This window comes from Pelodiscus sinensis, chromosome 3, assembly GCF_052426305.1.
Source record: "Pelodiscus sinensis isolate ZL-2025 chromosome 3, ASM5242630v1, whole genome shotgun sequence".
NCBI classification, from domain to species: domain Eukaryota; kingdom Metazoa; phylum Chordata; order Testudines; family Trionychidae; genus Pelodiscus; species Pelodiscus sinensis.
In genome coordinates, this window is record NC_143054.1 from 92,676,983 (window position 1) to 92,693,566 (window position 16,584).

General features: G+C 41.1%; 1 protein-coding gene across 2 annotated transcripts in view; it reads right to left on the reverse strand.

Moving 5' to 3' along the window:
- MTCL3 (MTCL family member 3) overlaps positions 1-16,584 on the reverse strand; it is a 55,594-nt gene that overhangs the window by 11,987 nt on the left and 27,023 nt on the right. For both annotated transcript variants that reach the window (XM_075924129.2, XM_089777250.1), the window contains 2 exons: positions 3,271-3,342; positions 1,402-2,577 (listed from right to left, as the gene is read on the reverse strand). In XM_075924129.2, coding sequence (XP_075780244.2) covers positions 1,402-2,577; positions 3,271-3,342 — 1,248 coding nt within the window. The remainder of the gene's footprint in view (positions 1-1,401; positions 2,578-3,270; positions 3,343-16,584) is intronic.

The window sequence follows — 16,584 nt, forward strand, 5'->3', positions numbered from 1 at the left end:
GGTTTAATCTGCAACAAGGGAGATTTAGGGTTGATATCGGGACACAAATTTCAAGGGAGGTTGTGGAATCCCCATCATTAGATTTTTTAGGAACAGATTGGACAAATAGCTGTCAGCCATGGTCTAGGTTTACTTGGTCCTGCCTTAGCGCAAGGAGTTGGACATAACTTTTTGAAGTCCTTCCAGCCCTACATTTTTATGATTCTATGATTATAAATGCCAGATCAAGCCATAGTCTGGATGAGAATATGATATAATGTCCTTTCCTTCTATAAAAAGATGCAATCACCCTGTCACACTTTGATTTTATGCAGCGCACTTATAGAACAGTAAATAATTGTGTCTGCCACTTTGTGATACAAGGGAACAAACACTCGAATTACCCAGCATACAAATAAGAAATCACAGCTTTTAGCTTCACATGACAACAATTCTGACTGTAAGGCTACAAATACTGTAAAAATTAATAAGAGACTTTTTATGAAATCTGGAGAATTTTAGAACCAATAGCAATATTTGTAGTTGTTCATGTTAAGATAAGAGTAGTTAAACCTTATTCTTCAAGGCATGAGATGATAGTCACAGGGGTCAGGCATGAATTATCTCCCTGAATTCAGCATGGCAAAAATTGCACATAATATGGAGAAGTTTTGTTGTTTCCTGTTTCTTTTTTTATTCTTTTTCTTGCACTACGGCATAAGTTCGAGTCACTCTAGATGCAGTGAGCCATGTTTCGTTTGCCACTTAATCAGCTAAAGCTAGTGCTATATTCTATTCTACAGTTTGTTTTTGGTCATCACCAATGTTCCTGCTCATCTTTTCCATCCAGGTGCAGATTTTATTCCATCCATGTGTGAAATAATTGCTGTGTGTATCGAGGCATGTGTGAATGTGCACCACCGTGGAAACACAATACCTGGCTGTTGGCACTCTGATAATCAGCTGGGCAGCATTTGAATTTCTCCTGAGTGGCTGCACAAATACACAGTTTACAGGAAGCACTGGTCATCACCTAGATAACACTTATATTGCACTCCATTAGTGCACTACCACTATTGGTGATATCAGTATAGTGCTGACAAACACTGTCCCTAAGCCAGAATGTTCCATCTACCACAATAACAGTAGCTACAGAATTTTGTTTGTTTATTTTTTAATGTTCAGGTGCCCAGTTCTACAAACCCCTTCCTTACTTGAGTAGTCATTACTCATATGAGTAGCCTCATTGACGTCATTAGGGGACCATGTGATGGACTGGGCGATGTAAAATTAAATCATAGCTATTTAGACCACAGATTTTACTCACCAGATAATAACTGCAATGCTTTGTAGATCAAATTAGAGGCTTAAACTATTTGGCAGTGTCTTTTTACCTCTAGGCTGTAATAAGTAAAAAACTACCTGACTCACTGACAAAGGTTCATCTGCATTTCGGTCATCTGATGATTTTGGAACTTCTAGTCTGTCGATGAAAGTCTGGAGTTCTTTCCTAAATGCCTTCATTTGCGCATTGATTCGATAAAGAAGCTCATGCTCACGAATCCTACTGCCATCATCTTCTTCATCCATCAGTCCAAACAGATCCCCATTGGCCACATAAATTCTTGCCTCCGTTATGATGGTACTCGTATCAGAAATCAGGCGATCTATTGTCTTGCCCAATCGCTCAGCTTCGGAGCGGATGTCCTTCATCTGCTGTCGATCTGTGAAGTTCTTCTGCCATCCAGCTGGTGTAGGATAAAAAGACCGAGTGGGAGTCAGGCACCGGATGTTGCGTACTTCCTCAGAGTCACTTTCCCCTCCAATGGGACCTTCCCTTTTGCGGTGGGGAGGGCGAGAATCATCATCACTTTCTTTTTTCCCTGCATCACTTTCAGCATCACTGTCTCTGGGGCTGCCCCGGATCCCAAGGTGAGAGGCCAAATCATACCGCTGCATGTTGGACATTAACACTCTGTTTTCATACTGAAGTTGCATGACTTTTCCACTGAGTTCATTGATTTGCATTCGGGCAGCTTTTAGCTCTTCTTGCAGTGCTTCTGTCTTGGCACTATCATGGTGCCTCGAGCTCTCATGGGTGCCAGACTTGTATTTGTATTTATTTAGCTCTGTTGTGATGCGCTTGTTTTGTTCCTCCAAGTCAGCCAAGTTTCTCCTCAGCAATTCTGTCTCATCTTCTACTAGCTGCAAATGCTGCCGTAACTCTGAGAGAGATTCATTCTGTTCCCCCAGGAGGGGGTTTGCTGTTCCTGAGAAATCATCTCCTCTTAAATCATCAAGCTCTGCTTTCAGTCCCCTATTTTCTACTTCCAGTTCTACTATTTTCCTTCCAAGGATATTGGCTTCTTCCTCTACAAGTCTCAGTCTAAGCTTGAGCTCTGCTTCTCTTGTGGTAGGTGGTCCTCCAGCTTCACCTTTTGGTAAGGGACTGTCTAGATCCCCATAAAATGATCTATATTTTTGAAGCTCATGTTCAAATCTGTCTTTCTCCTTATCAATTTTCGCCATTTTTTTCCTCATAAGGGCAGCTTCTTCTTTAACAAACTGCAACTGACATTTCAGATCTTCATTGTCCTCCTTTAAAAAAAACATTTTTTTACATCAACAAAGAAAGCACTAATTGAAATGAAACACAGCTTGAAATTAAAAGGTTAACAATAAAAGCAACCTAACTTCTGAAGTTAAAATATGACTACAGCAACTATTTTTCTACATCTGAAGACCAAAAAAGCCTTCTTTCTTTGCTATGAAAGTCTGCACCGTTATGAGAAAGCCTACATTTTCAGCAGCCTTTCATGAAAGAATGAGATTTTTATTGGCTCATGATGTATGGAAAGAGAAGAAAGAGTGAGATGACACTTTTTAAACTTTGGTAACCAAAAGGCTACAAAAACAAAATTGAAAGTCAGTCAAATAAGGCAACATACCCATAAAAGACTCTCAAAGTCAGCACCCAAAGGACCAAGTCCTCGAGTCTTGATTCAGATACAACTCTTGTTGACTGTAATGGGAGTTTTGCCTTTCACCTGGATCCTACAAGCTGGAGCTGACCCCATGCAGAGCCCTACTGCAGTCAGTGTACATGTCTACTTGTACTCTCCTTAGTAAGGGACTGGGCTTGTTGTCAAGCTGAGAGACAAGGCCCAAGGCCCCTATATACCATATAGCAGTATGATGTAGATTAAACATCAAAACTAGAAACAAAACCGAAGGGCCAGATCTTCAGTTCATGGAAATTGCCATAGCTCCACGGCTGTTATTTCAACATACCTCAGTGGGTGTCTGCTGTGACTTTTTTTCTGATTTTTGCAAGTCTTTGCTCCCTCTTCTTTTCAATGACAGCTACAAAAAAAAAAAAAAAAAAAAACAAAACAAAAAAAACAGAGAGAGAGATACATTAAACATATCACTAGCCATGAATCTAATTCAGTCCCATTTTCCAAAACATACCAAGTCACATAGAATTATTTGGTCTGCTTCTTCTAATTTCTGTAATATCACAAACAAGGGAAATAATTCTTAAATAACACAACAGAAATGGCAAAGTAAAACAGCAGTCATTGTTAATTGCATTTTCAATATTCAAACATCAAATAACAAATCCCTACAACATCCTTATGAGGCAGGTTTAACAAACGTATCATAATCCATATTATACAGAAGGGGTAAACTGAGAAGGGGTTGAAATCCTGGCTCTATTGAAGTCAATGAAGTTCTGCCATTAACGTCAATGGGGATTTCACTTGGGGAGCTTATGTGATTCATGCTTAAGGCCAAAGAAGGAATCAAAAACAGGCAATTCCCAATTATCAGGAAATTAGGCTTCCCTACTTTCATTAAAAATGTGTTACAAAAAAGTTTAATGCTAGAGCTGGTGATATAATTTGTTATTAATCAATTATCAGATGAGTTTAGTCCTCTTTTCTGTTCAGAATTTGTTTGCAAACCTATCCTTATGTGTGTGAATGTATTAGTCACAGGTATTAACAAAATTGTCTAGCAGCCCAATTTTCAAGTAGTAGAGTGTTTGCAAATGGTTCACTATTCCTAGACTACCACGAATCACTGAAGTCACATGGTGCAGAGTCAAGGTTGATGTAGTTAGATTGATGCAGTATCAGTGCATTGCTTATGTCGACTGTTATTGGCTTTCAAGAACCATCCCACAACCCCCGCTTCTTCCCCAACCCCCACATACAGACAGTACTATTGATACAAACGCTCCTGGTGAGGACTGACACCAAGAGCAAATGTAGATACGCACAAGCAATGTAATTACTTCAGCAACTGTATGATGATGTAAGTTAGGTTGATTTAATTCTGAAGTGAAGAAATGTCTTAAGTAATAGCTAGACCATACCTGACAGGTGTTTGAGTAACCTATTATTAAAATCTTCCAATGATGGAGATTCCACAATCCCACTAAGTAATTTGTTCTAGTTATTAATCCCCCTTCCAATTAAGAATTTTTTGCTAATGTCTAATCTAAAACTTTTTTGCTTCAGTTTAAGGCTATTACATATTGTCCTCAGTGGTTAAGAAGCACAATTTATCACACACATCTTTAAATCAACCTTTTACACCCTTAACATATATTTTTTTTTGTGATCACTATAACCCCAGACCCTTTTCTGCAGATTCCTTCCTAGGTAGTCATTTCTCATTTTGCATGTGTGCAACTAATTATTCTTTCCTACATGAAGTTCTTTGCATTTGTCCTTATTGAATTTCATCCTATTTACTTCAGATCATGTCTCCAGTTTGTCAAGAATTCTAAACCTATCCTACAAAGGGCTTTTAATTACTGCCAGCTTGGTATCACCCATAAACTCTATACACATATTCTTTATCTAAATAATTTACAAAGATATTGAACAGAACCAGACACAGAACAGATTCCTGTGGCACCCCACTCATTATGGTTCACATTCATGGTGGAAGTGCATTTATAATTACTAAGTATGCTTTTCTAAATAATTGTGCACCACCAGCAGTTCAAAACTGTATTTCTCAAGTTTTTTCACGAGAAGGTCATGTGGGAGACTATCAAGTGAAGATATATCACATTTTCTGCTTCCCCCTTCCCACAAAGCGTGTTACCTTGTCAAAAAAAGATATTAGGTTAGTTCTACATGATTTGTTCTTGACAAATCCATGTAGATAGTGACTTATCACCTTATTTTCTTCACTGTGCTTACTAATTAATTGTTTCAATATTTACTTCATTATCTTTCTGAGTATGAAAGTTAAGCTGATTGGCTTATAACTCTCTGGGTTGTCCTTATTCTACTTTTTATAGCTATGTACTACATTTGCCCTTTTCCAGTCCTCATAGATCTCTCACTTCCTCCATGAGTTGTCAAAGATAATCACTAATGGCTCAGCGATCTCTTCAGCCAGTTTGTTAAGTATTCTAGGATGTAGTTTATCACATCCTGCTGAATGGAGGACATCTAACTTGTTATTTTCCTTTATTTGCCACAGAACTTATGCCACTGACACCGGTATTCGCTATGTTTTGTCATCCAGTCACTTTTTGGTGACAACAGAAACAAAAAGCATTTTATACTTTGGCCACAGCTATGGGGATTTTTTTGTTATTATCTCCTCCTGCCCATTGAGGAGTTATATATAACTAATGGGTCGCATCTTGGATTGTGCACTGGCTGTTTTGCTCTGCCTCAGCAGGTTAAAGTATACATTGAACACAAAGAGCAGGTCGAGCTGGCCTTATGAATATTGTCCCAGGCTGGGGAATCTTTGGACAGCACTGCCAGGTGTCCGATATTCTACCAGACAGTCCAGTTTTTGGGCCCTCTGTCTGGTAAAAAAAAAAAATCCAGAAAATACCGGACATGTGTAATGTCCAGTATTTCCTGGATTTCTGGCTGGGTGCCGGACGGAAGCCTGGCGGGGGCTGGGGGGAGTGGCTGGGAGGCGGGGCGCAATCAGCTCTGGAAGCACTGCGTTTGATGTCTTGGGGAGGAGGAGAAGCCCTGTCCCTGCAGATGGACTCACTCGCGCTTCTCCAGACCATGCGCATGACTGACAGTGCCCCGGGATCTGCATGTGCCTGGGTCAGTCCCGCTCCCCCTGAGCCTTCCCGACCAGCTCCACTGCCCCCGACCCCCTCCCAGCTACCCCTTCTTTCTGGTGGCCGGTTCTTCTCCTCCCGATCTCCCCTGGCCAGCCGTGCTGCCCCCGCCCCCGCCGCAGATCCTCTGGCCAGCCATGCTGCCCCCGCCCCCAAACCCCCATCTCCCCCGGCCAGCCGCGCTACCTCCACCCCCCCACCCCCAACCCTCCCATCTCCTGCAGCCAGCCGCACTGCCCCTGCTCCTCATCCCGGCCAGCCCCCCCATCAAGTGTGTCCGGCATTTTTTCTAAACCTCCTCTTATACACAAGTGCAGGAGGTGTGACTGGGAGAAAGTAGGGTGTGACTGGGAGAAAGTAGGGATGGCCAACACAACCTTGGTGATCTCTGACTATTAGAAATATCTGTTGGGGCTTCCAGGTAAACTGAGGCTGCTCTGAGTTACGTTAGAGACCATTTAGCTCCCCAGACATCTCAGAAATTAGAAAAGCATAAAGATTATTTCAGTTCAGCCAGATCACCCACACATGCATGGTCCTGAGCTAAGAATCTAGTCCAATAAATAGTGAACAGTCTTGTCTGTGAATAGGTGCCTTTGTTTGCATATGAATATATGAGTATTCATATAAAATACTCCCTACATGTTATGTGAACAAAAACTTGTTCATGTGAACGCATGCAAATAGTGGACTAAGAGAGTTGTGAATATGAGCATACCAAGTGTTCTAAATTTGAATATATGTCTACATTTATGCTTTTTCAGTATTTCGCCAACCCTAGTTAAAACTGCTATAAATAAATTTGTGTAAATTCCTTTATAAAGTTCATTCTTGGATGCATTTAACTTATAACAATGGATCAGTACATTGTACACTGCAAACCTGTGCATCACTCTACCTGTAAATCACATTCATTCACTACACCGTGACAGCAGTCCTCATAGAAAATGCACGTAGTGCCACGTAGCAAAATTAAAGGCAATGACAATTAAATGCCAAAGGCAAACTAGAAACTAGCTCAAAGGCTAGTTTAGGGGATCAAGGTTCAGGGGTCCAGTATGAGCCAATTACAGAACCAAGAATGAGTCATGCAGTCCAGATCAGGATATAGGGCCAAAATTCAGAGGGGAGAGTGGGCAGGCTAAGAACTGGCATTGTACTTTGGAACCACCTCTTGCAGGAACACTAAGGCAGATGATCAAGTTGGCGGATTCAAGGATGGATAAAGTTCTAAACCTTAAGAGGTTCAGCTTCACTTTGTTTTATCAACGGAAAGGAACTTTGGAATTAGTCCTTCCAAGCAAACAAATCACATCACTACTGGAAACCTTCACAAACAAATCCTTGCCAATGCTGCCCAGTGATAAAACACAAAGAGTACTTCATCCCCTAATCTCATCTTTTCTGTCTCCCAGAGCTCATAACCTCTCCAGATATACTGAAGTTCTGAAGTGCTGAGCTCCAACTTCTCCATTAAGTGCCCCAACCCCTAAAGATAAAGGCCGTCGGGAAAAAAAAGTTCACCCAAAAACCCTCATATGATTTTTTCAGGTTTGAGAAGAGCTATAGACATGTTCACTCTTGTTTCAATTTTTTAACAAACACTGAAATCATTTTTGATAGCCAGGATACTAACATTTGAACAACAATTCAGTCCGCTCTTCTCAAATTTTAACTATACCCAAAGCTCATATCCTGTACCAAAAAGAAGCAGCTGTTCAGCAGCACACAGCAACAGTATATTTTATAGCAGAAAGCAACAAAGAACACCACATATGCAATTAAAATGGGAAGAGTGATTTGGGTAGCTAGACTGTGTCCAAATGGAATCTGGGTGGGGTACCATGGTTAACAGTCACTTTCTTATGAAAAGTACCATGGGGAATTCAATGATCACGGGAAGTGAAGGCCTCAGTTTTATATCTCCTCAGAACACAGGAACAGCTCTACTGGGGCAGATCAAAGGTCTATTTAGCTCAGTATCCTGTCTTCCAACAGTGATCAATGCCAGATGTCTCAGAGACAGTGAACGGAACAGTCAATCATCAAGTGATCCAAATCCGATCTCTTCAAAACACAGTGCCCTCTAACAGCATGTCAGAGCATTAATCCATTACTGACACTGAAGAGAAAATATCCACTGCCTATCAAATACTATATCCTGGCTGCATCACCTTAACAATAAATTCTTCTACAGGATTTTTCAATGGGATAGACAGCACTTTATAATGTCCACACATACCTGCCATCATTTTATCTTCAAGCCCTTCACATTTTGTACTTAAAAAAAAAAACATTGATCGTATTTTCAATGTCTGCAATTATCCTCTGCTGTTAACAGATATTTTAATTAATGGAAACTGAACTTAAGATAATTGGAGACTGAATAAAAAACACTGGACAAACTAAAATGTTCTCCTCCTCAATGGATTCTGATTCCTCACGTAATATTTCTTTGGGCCCCAAATGGAAGGAGAAGGAACCACTTGAGAGAGGCACTTCAAGGTAATAGAGTAATGTTTTAAGTCAGGATGCAGAGTGCTTTAGGTGAGAGGAGATGGGATGGGATTGAAAGAAGTGAGAGAAAACACAAAAGAGCAAAGAAGATAAAGTAAAAATAAATTTAAGATCAAGACAAATAAAAAACAATAGTAGAGACTCTTGGAGCCTGATTTTCAGACTATGATCTCCATTTGGCTCACTGTATTCATATGTCCTATGTATGCACTTTTGGTGCACTAACACCTGACAAGATAGATTATAGAGTCTGTCGTTTTCATGTGCAGAATTTTCATGTGCAAGATCTACTTGTCCACACATTAACTCCTTTGGGATATATTTCTCTACTTGTCTCCTTTTCCTTTGGCTGGATGATAACAAGATGCAATGCAGCAGCATCCAAATAACACCTCTAACTGCTTGTCAACTGCAGCAATGTTACACAAAACTAAAATCATTTAAAAAAATCTACCATGGTATTTAACAATGATGATAAAAATATGACATACTACATAAATAACTGATTTAGTGTGAAGATCAAATTAGTATACTTTGATGTTTTTAAATGTGTTTGTCAGACAGGTTTACAGTGAAAATTGATTAAGAATATTTCCAGAATATTTGATGAAACAAATTATGTATCTGAAGTGGAAAAGATTGAGAGAGATCGTTTGCCAAATGTGTCTACCCCGAGGTTTTTAGGGAATTCTCCCACTAGCAATTAGCAACTCCACCAGCGTTAATAACAGTGGAAGCATAACCTGGCTCTTCATGTTTCTACAACATTTTAAAAGTAACCCTGCTCAGAGCAAATCTAGAGGACATGGAGAGAACTAGACCAGAGCAGCCAAAGACAACCATGTGAGGAACTACCATCACACAGAGGAATCTCCGTGGGAGGCATAGGGCTGATACAAAAGCTCCTACTTCACTCCCGGCCCCATCCTGAGCTTAGGGTTGCCACATGGTTTAAACTAAAAAACACCTACCCTCGCCCCCCAAAAAACAACACCGGGGAAAAAATTCAGTTGAGGAAAAGAAAAGGGGGAGACCAGAGTTATGACGCAAAAAAATTAAAAAAAATAACAAAACAGCGTGGCCCCTTTAAGAAATGCCTTTGAGGCTTTTTGGCCCTAACATGCTGCCGACAGCCATCCGTCATCTTGTCTTCCTGCTCCGGGCCAGACAGCTCACTTACGGAACCAGGCAAGCACCCAGTATTTTCGCCTCCTGGCCAGGAAAACATCAGAAAATACCAGACATTTTAGTTGTCTGGGATTTTCTGCATTTTTTTTTTTACCGGACAGGAGGTGAAAATACCGGACTGCCCGGGTCAATATCGGACACCTGGCGACCCTACCTGAGCTAGCAGAGGTGTTATGGCCAGGGAAAAGGAAATGTGGCGCTCTTACACCTAATTGATCCTTGGCTGCTCTAATAACTTCTTGGAGCCACTGGAAGATAGAACTGGCTTTTAGCCACCTTTGCATTCCCCAATATTGGTACCTCCGGGTACCATGCTGGTCTCTAGGCTGCTCTAAATTACACTTACTTACTGCCCAGGCATTAGGTTAGAGCTGGGGAGGGGCAAGGAGAGTGCCTGGCCCTGTGGGAGGGGAGAGGGATTGGGTTAGAGAGAGGGTAGGGGTTTCTGACTCTGGCGGAGAGGAGGGGCATTGGGTTAGAGCAGGGGGGAGAGGGTGGACAGAGGGCTGGGAGTGCCTGGCTCTGGGAGAGGGAACAGGGTTACAGCGGGAGGGGGTTGGGGGTGCCTGGCTCTGGGGGAGGGGTGGGGCATTGGGTTAGAGCGGGGATGGGGGAGGTGGTTGAAGCACCATAAACTCAAAGTCTTCATGGATGCAGAATAAGGCAGTCAACACAGATGTCATATTTAAATTCCAGGGCAAAAAAGGAATCAGCATGTACCTGGTTTCTTTAAATAAAATTCAAAGGCTATTGTTTGCCAGGCTGAAGCAATTATTCTGAGATATGAGTCTCTCCCTTATTGTTTTTGAACCTCTCATATTCGCAGTCTGGGACAGACCTGAATTTTTAGAACTATAAAAAAGCCATAAACTTCACAAGTGAAAAAAAAAATGAGGAAACCATACCTGAGATCAACAAGCTGGAGTGAAGCAGGCACTTCAAATTCTGTTAATTTACTTCTCAGTTCAGTTTAATTTTAAAAAACTCAAAGGACAGAATACGGCAGTTTTGTTAAATTTAAAATACATGATGGGGATGCTTATATTTAGTGTGAGAATATTACTGTATTTTTAAACTTTTGGTGTTTTTTTTAAATTTGATGTTTGTTCCTTGTCAAGTTCTCTGAAGATCTATGGACTGGCCATGAATTTTTTAAGTGACTAGAGACCTTTTTATTGGTTTTTGTCCAAAATGTCCTGTAATGTTATTTTTATCACTACATTTTGTATAAATATATCGATCTATCTTTCTATATATAGACATATAAAAATAAATATATAATATTTGGCTATTCGTACTCTGTCCACCACTATTTTGGCTCTTCATCTCTAACTGGTTGGCCACCCCTGCCCTAGAAGGATATGGAAAGCAATCCACCTTCACCAGTGAGAGATAAATAGTTCAATGTAATCATTTCAACTAGTTAAAGCCAATACCAGCCAATACCACACTTCAGAAGAGGGGGAACTGGGTTCCATCAGCGATTTACATTTTTTCACATGAGCTTTGTTTTAAGTGACTGGGCCAGTAAAGAATCCAAAACTAAGGCTTCACTCATAAAATAAGCTAAGATAGCAGTGCAGACACAAACATTCTAGCATTAGTGGAAATGAAATAATACACCAACACCTAGCATACTTTCATTTGCATTTATATCTGCTTTCTCATGAACTGAAGAAAATCTCGGGGAAATGAGACATGAAACTCAGCGTTGCAAAGCTCTGTACATAAACTGGCCATGCATCTGATCCAATCCTGCTTCCTGCTGTTTATGCACTTTCTGATTTAGCAGAGTTCAGCACAGTGGTGATAAAGGACCTGTCCCTTGTAACTAACACTAAACCTTTCAAATCATTAAGCATGGATGTTGATTAAATTCAAAGAAAGTTACATTTAGCCATACTCAGCTGGGCCAGATTAAGGTAGAAGGTCACCACCACGAATACAGTCCCATAATCCTGGAATGCACAGGCAAGTCTCAGAGTGCAGTGACTCCTCTGAACTGATATGCCTGGCTCAGGGTGCTTGGTAAAGCAGACACTAATTTAAACTTGTTTCCTTGTGCTCCCCCAGTGTGTCTGTTGGATCTACCTTTTGTCTCTCATTTTAAAGTGTAAGATCTGCAGGATAGAGACTATCTTTCTTTTGTTTGTATACTCCCTTGCACAGTGAAGTCCAGGTCCATCACCAAGTCCTCAAGTGTACTAGATGCTACGTCAGCACAAACCAAACCACTACCACCAACAACGGAAGCAGCAGCTGGCACTGCTCCTCCGTTAATCAGATTTTGGTCCTTGAATGACAATTATAAAGCTAGGAAAATTAAGCACTTCTACCAGGAATACAAAGGGCCTCCCTCCTCACTGCTGCTATCCATACATAGATCTTATCCTGTCTTCTTATAATAAAGGCACAAAGCAGACTATTTAAAACGTCTCAAAAGAAATGAAAAGCAGAACCAACATGTCAGATTCACTGTTTTTGTCAGAAAGAAAGTACATAAACTGTAGTTATAACATCTCAATCAAGGGGCCAGAGAACTATAAAATAATCATAGGGAAAGAAAGGAAAAATACTAATGCAGCAAAAATGTACACACCAATTTTGGCCCATCCAATACTGTGGAAATGGGAGTAAGCATTGGATAGAAGCATTCTTTAAAAATCAGGTCCTTCAAAAGAATACAATGCATCTTGGAAAGCTATACCAGTCAAAGGTACAAGTGAAGAAGTCAAGAGAGACATCTACACCATTAGAATCCATTCAAGAGGATGAAAAATCCTTTGAGGAAACAATTGTTATGGGCAAATTCTACAATCTGCACTTAAATACATGAGCTATGTAAAGTGACTTCTCTGTAAAAGGAGGGAAGAAATCTTTTCTCTTGTCTTTCGTGGAACAGCAGGAATCCCACTGTGTAAGACTAATACAGACTCAGAGATGCAAAATTCTGTTTTATCCAAACTACACAGGATGGTTGAACGATGAATTTGTGTAGCTGTGGATCCAATGACCTTGCAGTCACTCAAAAAGAACAATACAGTATGCTCTATATTTGTATAGCACTAAGAAGCCCAGTCTACACTGGGGTCCCTGGGTTTTACTATCATTATGCAAATACATACATAATAAAATAAATAAATAATAATAATGGGAAAGATGCCGTTCCAGGAAACGGTGTTCCATGGCTTCCTACAGGACATGTGCATACACACAAACACACAGGAGAACTGCCTTAGATCCACTGTGTTCAGATTCAATTGGAGATATGTTGCTAGCTCTTCCAGTTGTCTGCAGGCCTCCACACAAGGCACCTAAATCCTACAGTGCTAGCAACTGGATCTAGATAATTTTCCACAAACTGAACAAATATAAAGTACAGAGAGACTTTGGAGGAGGCGATCTTCATAAGTTTTGTTTGCTCAGTGAATGTCCTTTTATTTGTTTCTCTTTATTTTCTATTTTAATTTGGGATTTTAAAAACACAGTCTACTGAACTTCAAGCCACAGTACTTCTCTGGCCTAACAGCAACATTCTAGATAGGCCTGGTAGGGTTGCCAGATGATTTCAACAAAAATACCGGACACACTTGACATTACATCACAATCTATATTACATCTTATTTAGAAAATACCGAACATTTATATTTTCTCAATTTGTTTCTCGAACAGAAAGCTCAAATACTGGACTGTCTGGTTCAAAACCAGACACCAAGCATCCCTAAGCCCTGGATACGAATCCTTGCTTGTCCCTGCTGTACCTGACATCTGGACAGAGGGAAACTCCTTATCATGTGGGAACTGAAAAGAATTAGGCCTTACTTCTTGATTCAGCCTTCCATGCTATACACAAGGGAACATTCTACTTTCCCATGGAGTCATCTCTCTCCTGAATTGACAGCAATAATCTCCCACCTATCACATGATGCTAAGAAGGAGCTGGCTCGCTCCCCCCTCCCCCCCCCCCCCCCCCCCCCCCCCCAAGTCTTCACTGTTGTCTGTGTTTGGTTTGGGGAAAATTGATCTGGAAAGCTAACAGCTTTGCAAAGATGCTAAGAATATTTTTTATCATATAACTAAAAGGAATAAAAAAAAGTTGGTCTAGTGACATGCAAATACTCCCACATGTTTTAAGTTAATAAAGACAGTGAGTCTTTCTCTACAGCAATAGTGGGCAGTTTGTCCTGCTGCAACAGTGTGGTCCTGCCACTAGCCAATAAAGTTACTTCAGAGAAAAACAGAGGTTGGTAGCTACTGGCACAGAAAGTCCAGGGGGTATGATACAGAAGAATGGAGTACAGTCAGGTGCAAAAGGATGTCATACTAATCCTCACCGCCTTGCCTTGTGCAAAGCAGATGCGTATTAGCTGTCCTACTTTCAGGAGCCTGAAGGATAAACTAAGATACCATGTAAAGATGCGGTAGAATGGAGGGGGAGGGGCGTGGTGGGCTGCTCCCGGGTAACGAGTTAACCGGGGGATACTTACTGGATAACCGGTTACCCATTCACATCCCTAATGACAAGCCATACTAATGGGAGAGGGATCCCAGATACACTCCCAACATAGCTACTGCATGTGACATAGCTAGATTGGTATCACTAACAAGTTATAATATCCAGACACAGATAGGTTGAGGCCACACTTGGGGAAACACCAAACAGACAACATATCCCAGCCAGTCACTGTGAGTAAAAACTGAAACCAATGGTACATCTGAACAAGATTCAGAATTGTGCTGCTACCCAAAAAACTGCATCCTCCACAATGTACTGTGCCCTGAAAGTCATGTTATTTTACTTGCTGTATTAAAGGCCCGGTCTGAGAGTGTGCATACCACTTGTGCCTCATAACAGGCTATTCTTGTAAATTCTTTTTTAAAAACATAAATAGACCAGGATTGAATGCCCACCACCTGTCAATGAGAACCAGCTCCTGTTCGTGAAACTTTGTTAATTCCACAACAGAGACTGCAGCAGAGCATGCAGACGCTACTCATAAGTACTCAGCGTACAACACAAATAATTGCGCATGCACGTGGATGTACATTGTGACACCAGGTACATACTGTTAACTTGTCTGCGCTATATAATTCCCCCTTCTGCATTAAGTATACAGATTTGCAGTAGCTGTCCTAAAAGATAACAGATGAACCAAGACAACCAGAGAAAGAGGTTAGCATAAAACCTATGTGCTATGTTCACTTCACACCTTAGGTGGTCATCATACATCTACTTTTCACTGTACATGGTGCACTAAAAGGGAGATTCAACAAGTAACTATTTTCCCCATTGGTCTGGTAAATGGTATGTGCCTGCCACATCACTGGACTTGAGTCTGTCACTCCTCAGGGGAATGCCCTAACCATTGGGCTATGGGATATTTTGGTGTGGCTATCCTTCCATCTCGCCTTCTGAACCTGCTCCACTGTGTATGAATAATTAAATATGCATTGGGTCAAAGAGTGAGAATGACCCTATAGTCTGACTGTTAGGGCACTGAGATGAGAGGTGTGAAACCCAAATTAAATCCCTGATCCACATTAGGTAGAGGGGGAATTGAAGCAGGATCTTCCACTTCCCAGGTGATTACACTTACCACAAGCTAAAGGGTAAAAGGAGGCTTTTGCACCCCTGATTTGTGTGGAGTTGGGCATGCATTGGTGTTTCTTACAAGAAATGGCTTAAGCACTGAACACCAGGAGATGGTTCATGGCTGTGAATCTCAAGCAAAACAGGCACCTTAGAGGGGAAGAGCTCAGGTGTTCCCTGTTCAACTTGCTGGCTTTTGTGGGTCCCACTCATAGGCACCTGTCTCTCCCCCTTCACTGCACAGGAAGCCTAAGTGCCAAAATGAGGCTGTGGATTCCATTGTGGTGTGCACTCATGGCTGGACTAAGTATTTTCTAGACCATTCTTGAGAGGTGTTTGTCTAACCAGCTCTTAAAAATCTTCAACGATGGAAATTCCACAACCTCACTCAGCAATTTATTCCAGTGATTAACCACCCCGAGAGTTAACAAGTCACCTCAAAGTCAAGTGTTGCAACACATAAGCCTCTTTGTGGATTTAGCCTGCTATCTCTACCTATAGGTTTATCCAATGCCCAGAATAATGGGGTGCCAATCCTGAACTGAGCTTGTGACCTCTACAGTTATACCAAAAATTACCGGTAACAGTAAACAAAAAACAACAAAGGCCCCGCTCCAAATGGAAACTAACCCTTCCAGTATGTCTGTGCCTGCATGCCATCACAGTTCTTTGAAGAGTTCTTTGAAGGGGTTAACAAACATGCAGACAAGGGGGATCCAGTAGATATAGTATACGTAGATTTTCAGAAAGTCTTTGACAAGGTCCCTCACCAAAGGCTCTTGTGTAAATTACATGGCCATGGGATAAGAGGGAAGGTCCTTTCTTGGATTGAGAACTGGTTAAAAGCCAGGAAACAAAGGGTAGGAATAAATGGTAAATTTTTAGATTGGAGAGGGGTAACTAGTGGTGTCCCCCAAGGGTCAGTCCTGGGACCAATCCTTTTCAACTTATTCATAAATGATCTGGAGAAAGGGGTAAGCAGTGAGGTGGTAAAGTTTGCAGATGATACAAAACTGTTTAAGATAGTCAAGACAGAAGCAGATTATGAAGGACTCCAAGAAGATCTCACCAAACTGAGTGATTGGGCAACAAAATGGCAAATGAAATTTAATGTGGATAAGTGTAAAGTAATGCACATCGGGAAAAATAACCCCAACTATATGTACAGTATGATGGGGGCTAATTTGGCTACGAC